The 11,159-nt window shown below is 33.7% G+C and overlaps 1 protein-coding gene across 1 annotated transcript; it reads right to left on the bottom strand.

Annotated features, from left to right (window-relative positions):
* Positions 1-7,972: 7,972 nt before the first annotated feature.
* On the bottom strand, positions 7,973-10,120 carry LOC137816055 (uncharacterized). The gene is made up of 2 exons (XM_068619156.1): positions 8,735-10,120; positions 7,973-8,626 (listed from the first exon to the last, which is right to left on the bottom strand). Exons 1-2 carry the CDS (start codon positions 10,118-10,120, stop codon positions 7,973-7,975), a joined length of 2,040 nt encoding a protein of 679 aa, XP_068475257.1.
* Positions 10,121-11,159: the final 1,039 nt, after the last annotated feature.

An 11,159-nucleotide genomic window follows, 5' to 3' on the forward strand; every position in this document is an offset into this window, starting at 1 on the left:
TGTTACCCTTAGTTTTGAGTGACGTCTGTGATTTACAATGATCCATTGTTAAACTTTTTTTCAATTTAGGATGTGTTGCGCTTCTGATTCAATTAATGACGTTTGATGAGCGATTTGGATTAAAGTAGTTATAGCAAAATGCACTAAATTATTTTCTAACATAACACTGTTTCATATAAAATCCATGACTTCAACTCAATCAAATACATACTTTAATTATATATAGTTATTTAAAAACATTAATTGTGTTAGTCCACAAAGACAAAATTTTGTATGAACGAATAACCAATTTGCTTTCTTCAAAATATTTAACACAACATATTACATTCAAATTCATGACTATAGTTTAGAAGAATACACAGCAAACATGGATCATGTATGTATATATGATTGAATAATAATTGATTATTATATATTGTCAAAGCATGGTGGCATATTCAAAAATGGGTTCTCTATGTTATTCGCCTTGACTTTGAATTTTGAAAAGAAGTCCAGCAATCTAATTGAGGAAGTGATATTTGTCTTGAACGAAAGAGAAAGACGAAGATGTTAAAATCAGTGATGATGGTGAAAAGAAAGTTTCAAATATATGTTTATAATTGGGACAGGTAACAGAGATACATGTATCTTCTTTGCCTTATAAAAGCACGAGGCGTCCCTATAAATAATTGCTTATATTGAATTTCATGTCCACCTTAGCACCTAACTTTATTACAACTTGCATAGTAAATGTCCACCATACAACAAAAACTTTTCATCTTCTATTCATATTCTTTTCATCCTCTTTATCTCCCTTAATCATCATAACGGTATCCCACCAACGTCTATGAAACTCCAATTTATCATATCATTATTATAACAACACTTTTCTTAACCATTAACTAATCATACTATATACAACACTTTTATGTGCTTATCACCTAGTAGTGATATAATAATATATAAAAACATTTTTCCTTTTCATTTTATTTTCTGAAACTATATATGTAGATTTTTTAATTTTTTTAATCAGCAATAATATATGTAGATTCTTAACGTATGAATATGAGATTTCAGTTTTTATTACGACCTAAGTTGTAGAGTTTAATTTATAGGTTCTGTTAATATAAAACATTTCTTATTATTTATTTATTAATTAAATTGTAATATATATTGTTTTTATCAAAAGAGTTAGAATTGTCCATGAGGATAACCGAACTTTTGGATAAGTTGATTCTTCTTTTAAATGATTGTTGAATTTTGTTGATGAAGAATCAATTTGAATATTTATGTGCAGAAATTTTTTTGATGTTCAAGTTAGTGAGAGTTTAAAGAAATATAAAAATATTTAGTAAGTAAAAATGAATTTATTTAAATGTAATATGACTCATCCTGCAACCAAAATATTTAGAGTTTTTATTTGAAAGACTTGTCTAACAAATATGACTTGCCCAATGAGAGCTTGACTCGTTCAACGATCAAATCAATTAAAGTTTTTATTTGAAAAGCTCGTCCAATAATCAAAGTTCTCAGATTTTTAATTAAATGAATTTCGCTTAGCAAGCATATGGCTTACCCAACGAGTCTACATAAAAATCAGTGTTTTCTACTTAATATAACATGGATCAAGTGTAGTTCAATGTGTGTTTTTCAATTCATTTTCTACCTATCATTGAATAAAGTACTTTTCAATAACCACAATTTAAACTCATTATTTATGTCTAGTATTCTAACATAAAATTGTTACAAGCACACAAATCAAAAGTTATTAAAAAATCAACAAGTTCATTTGAAGCTCAAATCAAATAAAACACAAACCCTGCAAAAATATATTATAGTGTCACCATGTTACCTTCACATTGATCATCTACCCTAAAGTATTACCGCAAACTAATACTAGCTACCATTACCTATTTAGCTTGCTCAACCCAATCACAACTCCAACTCCACAAAACTCACATGAAAGTTTATCTTGTACACAAGGTCCCGATCAACGATGTGAACATACTCTTATGATCTTGCACTAGCAAAGACTCATCCTAACTTTAAAAACACTAGATGCAACAACTATTTTCCCAAGACATGTAGAATTTCTCAAAGTGACGAGAAGTGACAAAGAGGAACTTACTCCAAAAAAAAAATTATGATAAGATAATTTTGTTTTATTCTCTACCAAAATTCCTATGACATGCTTCAATCTTCAATAAAATAAATAAGTTTTTCAGATATTTTTGAGAGAAAGCATAAAAAGAAAAGCCAAAAAAAAAATTAAATAGATAAACTATTTTTTTTGAAATGCAACTTGAATAAGTAACTTTATTTATTTATAAATTTTTCACTTTAATATTAAAATAGTTATGCTTTATTTTTAATTATTCCACTTCTAGTTTTAAACAATTTTTTATGTCTTTATAATTATCATATTTTTATATTAATATTGATAAATATGTAGTATATATGGACATAATTTTTATTTATGTTAATGGGTGTATATTACTAAATATATAATAATTATCTTTATTATTATTTTCACCTTATAACAATTATTCTCTGATTGTTGAATTGTGTTTTTTGTGTTGAATTAGTACCGTTTGACTGAATGTTATGTGACAATGTATATCATATCCTAATTGAATATATGTCTTTAATTAATTTTTGTTTTAATTTTAAAAAAATAGTTAATATTTTTATATTTTTTTATCTTTTAAATAATAAACCTTTATTTGACCACTTGACATTTTAAATCTCAACTTATTTTGCAAAGTTTGCGAGACCTTTGTTTTATATTTTAGATTTCAAATGTAAAAGATTAATTTCTTATAATATGGTTGACATTAAAGTAGGATTTTTTTATTTATTTATTTCTTTCAAGAGGAGCGTAGGTAAGAATGTTGGTGAAATATAAGAATATTAATTATATGTGGGACCCACTTAGTCAAATTAAATAAGTTATTAGATTGGAGAAAAGAGATACTTAAATTGTAAGAATATGAATGAAAGAAAAAATAATGCATGAAAAGTAATAAAAAATATTGCAGTTACACCCTTTTATACTATAAAGAATATAACCAAAACATTAAATATACATATATTTAAATGGTCTATATTTAAATTATCATACATGAGGACACATTAATAAATCACTATTCACTTATAGAGAATAAAAGTTGGAAAATATTTTTTTTTATATAAGTGAATAGTGATTTGTATACTTGGTGATCTTTGATAGATAGGATTATTGACCACCCATGTCTTTAAATTCTCAAATCATGTTGTTTTTCATCTCTTCTCTTATAGAAAAAAGTTGTTCTTGAATCCTCCTTTTTGCTAATTATGGAAGCAACTTATTCTCTTCAAAGAACCTTTTGTCTTCTTCAAGTCTCTGCTTGCTCTTTTTTACCATTAGCCTTCTCTCTTCATCAAATTTATTTTTCTTTCTTTCAAATTATATAATGTGGAAATGTGATTATTACAAATTAAGTAATACGAAAATATGATTATTTTGTATTTTGTAATCCACGAATATAGTTATTTTAAATTAAGTTATTTGAAAATATAGTTATTCCAATTAAGTAATAAATAAATATGATTATTCTAGATTAACTAATCTGAAAATATGATGATTTCAGATTACGAAATATGAGAATAAGGTTATTATAAATTAAGCAATATGAGAATAAAATTCTTTCAAATTAAGTAATCTGAAAATATAATTATTTTGAATTATATAATTCGTGAAACGGTATTTTAGATTAAATAATCTGATAGTACAATTATATCGAATATAGCAATCCATAGTATGGTTATTTTAGATTTAGTAATTAAAAATACAGTAAGTCCATATTACATTATTTAAAAATATGATTATCTTAGATTACCCTAATTTGAGAATATGATTATTCGAACAAAGTGAATCTTAACTATACCTGTATGGATATTGGGGACTGAGTAATGTTGATCCACGTCGAGACAAGGTGTCTACTTCGCTCTCGGTTGTCCTATTCTTCAAGTCTCCTACTTCCTCGCGTGCCTCGACCGGTGGGGGTACCTGCGATTGTGCTCAAGTCAGCCATCTTAATCAGTTCATTTCATTTGTTAAGCAATTTAATCGGTTCATTTGCATTTTTACATCTTTTAATTGGTTCAATTGGCAAGAAATGGGTCTTCCATGTGAGTTTGGTGTTTGGTGCAAGTTTTGGTGAGTTCTTGAAACTTAGAACATTGATCCAATTCTATTAAAAGTGCCTAAGCTATCTCCAACTCAAGGTGATTCCTAAGAATGTCAAGAATCATTCTCTATATGGCTAGTGGAATCACATCATGTGGTATCATGAGTCTTAGGTTTGTTCTTGTTTAATTTTGAGTTGTGTTGCACTTTTAATTCAAGAGCTCTATCTTCTTGTTGTTTCTTTTCTGTTTTTAGGATTATAATTGAGTATTCTTGCTGTTTTCTTAATTTGTGCATACCAAGTGTTTGTGTTTTTTCCTTTTTGAATCTATACAAGTTTTGTCATAGTCATGTTTTTCCAAGAATGTCATCACTTCTTGTAGTACTTTTATTGCATTTTTTGTTTCTTGCTTTGGTGTAATACAGTTTTCTGCATTTGTATCTTGATCCTTTGTGCATTTTCTGTTTTAGAATTGAGTTCATACTTGTATTTTAGACCTATACAAGTTCCTATACATCATTTTCCATTATGTCTTTGCTAGTTCTTAATTCTGTTTTTCATTCCTGTTAGGATTCCTCTGTTTTCTGAAAACGTGCTTACTGTTTTTCCTTATTGCAATTGATTTACTCACTGCAAAATTCTGAAATTCTGGATTTGTGTTCTTCAAAGTGTTATAAAAGCATAGAAAAAAGAAGTACTCAAAAATTCAAAGTACACAAAAATGATAAATAAAATACAAAAAGTGTACAATTCTGCCGAAAAAAATACGGTAATCTGGCAGCGATTTTGAAAAATTTATCTCAATTAATTGGCTTACTGTTTTTAAGTAATACCAGTGCCATTATTGAGTTAACATCTTGAAGTTTCTGTGGTTTAAATTTCATAATCCAGTTCGCTCTATATCATTCCAGTTAAATCAGTGAACATCAAGCACAGTTTGCATAAAAAATATTTTCCAGTAGCTTGTTTTTGTTTTCTTCATCTACTCTAGTGCTTTTCTTTAGGTATTCTTTTGTGTGCCTACTTTTTCATTGAGTTCCTTATTTTCTTGCTTGTCTTTTATTCATTAATCTTTGAGTTTGTCATACATCTAGTTTTCCTTTTGTTATAGCCTTTCATTGCTTATACCTTTTCTTGTTTGTCTTTATTGCTTCATTGGTTTTGTTGTGGTTGGCTTTGAGATTGGTGTGCCTTGCTTTGACATCTTTCATTTGAGGATTCCAAGACCTCAAGATCAGATTGGTGCAGGGACATTATTTCTTTGAGAGTGACTTCTTGTCAAGCCAAATTCACTTCGGCAGTTTGCTACCAAATTACTTTTTGCTAACTTTGTTTTCTTAACTTTGTTTGCTGTTTTGTTGTTTGCTGTTTTCTTTTATACATGGCTTCATATTACAGCAGTGGTTCTTCCAAACAGCTTTCTTCTAGCAAAGCTGCTGCTCTTGATGAATTAAAAAAGGCAAAACGAACCATTAATCTCAATGATGAAGCTATAAGAAAGTTGGAGGAAAGATTACAAAGACTTGAAATGAAGCAAGCTAGGTCTTCTCATTCTATTCATGGAGAGCATCATCATCATAGACCTTCATCAAGAGGCTCTTCCAATGATCATGGACGTGAAGAAGATCATAGAAGAAGGAGACCTCAACCCAACTTTCATGGATTTAGACCATCTCATGCTCATGAAGATAAACGTGAAGATGGCTACTACCGAAATGCAAAGGCTAGGCTACCTTCGGTCCAGCTTCCTTGTTTCAATGGCTCTAGTGATCCTAATGTATATTTAGATTGGGAGGCTAAGTGTGAACAAATATTTGAGACCCATAAGATCCTTGATGAGCACAAATATAAGCTAGCCACCTTAGAATTTAGTGATTATGCCAAAGAATGGTGGCGTACAATTGTAATGGACATTATGTATCGCAAGAAACCTCCCGTGGTTTCTTGGAATACTTTGAAAGAGTATATGCGCGCGAGGTTTATTCCTCATTCTAGGAAGGAACACTTGTTGAAGTTCCAAAGGCTTCCTCAAGGACATAGGATGGTAGATGAATACTTTAAAGATTTTGAAACCACTTTGACTAAAATGAATATGCATGCTAATGAAAAGTCAAAGATAAAATGGTTTGTCCGTGGTTTAAGAAGAGATATTAGAGAATTTATAGAATTAAATGAGTACTCTTCTTTGAAGCAAGTGCTTCGCATAGCCATCAAGATGGAATTATATCTTTTGAAAACCACGTCTACAAAACAAGTTTCTACTACAAATTCTTCTACTCCTAAGTCACCTACCAAAACTTCCAATATAAAATGTTTTAAATGTTTAGGTTTTGGGCACATAGCTCTTCATTGTCCACAAAAAACCTTAATGACAAACAAGGTAAAACAAGACCTACCTCACCCACCTCCCTCACGTAAAAATGAAAAAGACAAAGAAAGCCAAGTTGACATGAGTCTTATCCTTTCACCTCCAAGGTGTTTTCCTTCCTTATCTTTTTCATTACCCAAGGTTTCTATTTCAACACCATCTTGGTTAAAAAGTGTTAGGGATGATTTCATACCTCCTAATGGTTTTCACCACTTAAGAGGCCTTTTTCCAAAAGATATCATCATTCCCAAACAAATTTTTCCAACTTGGTCGATTTATAGAACCTCCTTTTCTGAAATCCCATTGTTTACAAAAACTAAGTCATGTTTGCCTTTTTCTTCTACTTTTACTTGTAAAACTAAACTGACTTTGTTATATGCAGGGATTCAGAATTCGTGGACGAATTCTCTCCAACTCGAGGAGTATGATGAGAATCAAATAAAGAAGGCTTTTATTAATGAAGGGAGAGGTCATTCACCTACACATTTGAAGTTCTTCCTTCTAGTCTTTTCAAAATTAAAAAGAAGACATAAAATAAAGAGAGGATCAAGCCATAAAGCCAAAGAAGTCTACAAGCTTTCAAGAATAGGCTTCATTTAAATATCTCTCTTTATAGTTTCTTTTATAAATTTGTAAATAATATAGAATGTTTAAATACATAGTTTTTAGGAAAGGTGCTTAGAGGGAAACCTTAGATACCTCTTTTGTAAAAGCATCTTTAGGCATTAGTTTAGAATTTTCTAGAAGGTGACTCTTCATGCTTCACTTTAGGTGCTAGAAGTGAGTAGCATGCAAGGGACTTTTAGTTAGCTTGTTTTGTAAGCTTCATGACCAGCCCTTGCTCCTATAAAAGGAGGGCTTAGGTCATTCACAATTCAGATTTGGAATTTGTAGTAAAGAAACTCTCCCAATTTGGTGATTGAGTGAGTGAGATTTGATTTCTCCTCTTCCTAGTCTCATCTTGAGTGCCTTGGTTCTCTCAAGTGGCGGCGTTGCACACTTATCTTGGAGCATTCACACTTCAAGTGGCGTGTTCATCAACCAAGAACTACAACCACATAAGTCCTCTTTCTTCTCCATCTTCTCATTCCATTTCCGTGCCTATTTGAATTCCTAAACATGTCTTAGGTTCCTTTCTTGCTTTCTATTCGGTGTTCTTGCTTATTTTCATGTTTCAATCGGTTCATCTTCTTTCTCCTTGGATTTGTTCGGTGCATTTCAGTTTTGAAGCATTTTAATCGGTTCATTTCATTTGTTAAGCAATTTAATCGGTTCATTTGCATTTTTACATCTTTTAATTGGTTCAATTGGCAAGAAATGGGTCTTCCATGTGAGTTTGGTGTTTGGTGCAAGTTTTGGTGAGTTCTTGAAACTTAGAACATTGATCCAATTCTATTAAAAGTGCCTAAGCTATCTCCAACTCAAGGTGATTCCTAAGAATGTCAAGAATCATTCTCTATATGGCTAGTGGAATCACATCACTTCGGGTTGGTTCCACCTTTAGGCTAGCTACATAGCACTCTCGTGCTATCTTCTGATCTACATGTACGGTTGCTATATCTCCATTGACCGAGGGGAACTTCATAGCTAAATGAGGGGTTGAGACAATGGCTTTCAGCCTATTGATAGATGGATGACCGAGCAAAATATTGTACGATGTGTTGGCGTTGACGAGTAAGTATCGTATGTTAATGGTCTTACTGAGGTAGTCATCGCCGATTGTAGTGTATAGATCGATAAATCCTTTCGTATCTACTCTTTCTCCTGAGAAACCAACTATCTGCTCGTTGTAAGGTTGTATCTCTGCCTCTGGGATCTTCATCTTCTTAAATGTTTCCCAGTAAAGGATGTCGACCGAGCTACCTTGATCTACTAAAACTTTTGCAATTGCGAATTTATCTATCTCCACAGTTATTACCATGGGGTCATCTTGAGATGGATCAATTGCTGTGAAATCTTCGTCAGTGAAAGTGATTGGTGGTATGTGCGGTCGGCGTTGTGTGGAGGTCGAATGAACGAATTGAACTGCTCTTAAATGTTTCTTCCTTGCTGAATTAGAACATCCTCCACCTGCAAAACCACCTGCAATGTAGTTAATTTCTTGAGGGGGCTGGCCGAGTGATACCAGTCCAGCGATTGTATTGATGACCGCGTGAACTTTCTATTTAGTTCGGCTTCTACGCTCAGGGCTTTCGCTTTTAGGTCTCGTTCGTCTAACCGGACTTTCGCTTCTTTTCCTTCTGTTCAAAAGATAGTGATTGTCACGGGTTCGGTCGTCTCTTCGTCCTGCACATTCTCGGGGATCATGATCACGCTGGGGTGACCTGGATACAGTAAGGGTAGTTTTCACGAACTTACGGAGGTGACCGGCCTGGACGAGCTCTTCAATTTTATCCTTTAGTGCTTGGCATCCTTCGGTCGTGTGACCGTAGTTACGATGGTACTGGCAACGTTTACTGGTATCGGCATTGGGAGGGGTTTGCGACTGCTTTAGTGCCGGAATCAATTCAATCTGTAGTGCTTCGTCTAGAACTTTCCCCCTTGGTACAATCAAGGGAGTGTAGTTGTGGAAGCGGGGACCCCTGTTGGGGCGATGGCGATCTCGGTTGGTCGGCACTATGGGGGGACGAATCCCTTTGCCCCTGTCCGTGTTCTCTACATGTGTCTTTCGATGATAATCAATGTGTTCTTCTATCTGCATGAACTTTGTCACTCTTGTTCTTAATTCATCCATATTACACGGGGGCCGTTTGATAAGACTTTCAGTGAACCTTCCAGGCAGTATGGCTGAGACCAAATGATGCATGGCTATTTCTGGATTAAGGTTACGAATGCTCATACACACTTTGCTAAATCTGTCCATGAATGTTCTTAAAGATTCTCCCTTTTCTTGTTTGACATTAAGGAGGGACATGGAGGATGTCCGATGAGGTCTACTTGTGGCATATTGTGTGGTGAATTTCAATTCCAAAGCGTCGAAGCTTGTAATGGAATTGGGTGGAAGGTCAGAGAACCATCCAAGGGGGCCTTCCCTGAGAGAGGTGGGGAAGACTTTACACCACACCGTCCGATCAGTTGTGTAAAGGGTCATTTGAGTTCTAAATATATTCAGATGTTCGTCCGGGTCTGTGGATCCATCGTAAAGATTTATCGTTAGGCCTCTCCACTTGTCAGGGAGAGGGGTGGCTATGATATCATCAGTGAACGGATGGCCTCTCGGGTTTGCTACCCTGTTTGGGGTTACCTGCTTCACACTCTGATGGGTGTGCTGAACGAGTGATGTGGGAGGCATAGTTTGGGCTATTGTTTGGGCTATTGTCTTCGTTCCTGACTGGAGTGGTGGTGGAGAAGGCGCACGCGAATGTCCTTCACGCTCAGATTGCTCGAGTCTTTCCATCAATCTTTTGTTCTGCTCTTTCAGTTGAGCCATCTCTTCCGCATGCCGCTGGCGTTCCTCTTCTTGTCTTTTTTTCTTTTCATCTTGACGTAGTTGATCAATGACTCCCTTCTGGAGTAACTCCTGCATCTGAATCTGAAGGGTTTGGAGTATCGTCCTATGTTCTTCCGTGGCAGTATCATTGTTGTTGTTCGTCGTTGAACCCATCCTCGAGTGTTGGTACCTCTAGGTCTGGGAATACTGATTACTCGGCCCCACGGTGGGCGCCAATTGTACCTTTATGGATATTGGGGACTAAGTAATGTTGATCCACGTCGATACAAGGTGTCTGCTTCGCTCTCGGTTGTCCTATTCTTCAAGTCTCCTACTTCCTCGCGTGCCTCGTTCGGCCAGTGGGGGTACCTGCGATTGTGCTCCGACGCTCAAGTCAGCCATCTTTTCCAGTGAGAATCTTTGATAGTATGAAAACATACCTTTTCTCCCCCTTCGACGTCCCTTTTAGTAGGTTGACCTGGGCCTTGGTCACGTGGGCCAAGCAGTTGGTGGTCAGAGACATGTTTAGTGGCTTCTGGGTCGTGTTTGATGGTGTCCTGAAAATTAGGGGAGTGGTCCAGAAGACGTGCTTCGACTTAGTCAATGGTCGTTGTAACTGCTTTCCACTTCAGCGAAACAATCGTAGTGGATTTAACTAGATGTAATTAGATTTAATTAGATTTATTCGACGTAAATCGCTCGACCGTTCGGTGCTGACCGGTACATTAACAATTATATAAATTTGAATGATCCTTCTCACTTAATATTTCAAGATAGATATCCAGGTAGATATTTGATACATGAATACAAGAAGATTAGCATATGTGTATGTGACAATCTTCACTTTTAGAATAAAACCTAAACATATTAAACAAGATAAGTTTTATTACACAATAATATTTAATTGTTATAGCAAGTAATTATTAATTTAGAATTAATATAATAAATTTGATTATATTTATAATATTATGTTATACAATTTAATATGGCATGTGAATTAAAACCATCATAATAAGAATTTTTTATTAATATATTTTTAAAAGATGAAAAAAATAATAAAATAATTAAAAATAAATATTGTAACATGAAACATGACACCAAATGAAAATTAGTTAAATATTAAGAATGAAATAGAGTAACCATATGAAGAAGAAATTAGAAGTTGTAAGTTTATATATTATGAGTAACAAGTTTTAAAGAAATATTATTAGTT

This window comes from Phaseolus vulgaris, chromosome 1 (genome assembly GCF_000499845.2).
Source record: "Phaseolus vulgaris cultivar G19833 chromosome 1, P. vulgaris v2.0, whole genome shotgun sequence".
In the NCBI taxonomy this organism is placed as follows: Eukaryota; Viridiplantae; Streptophyta; class Magnoliopsida; order Fabales; family Fabaceae; genus Phaseolus; species Phaseolus vulgaris.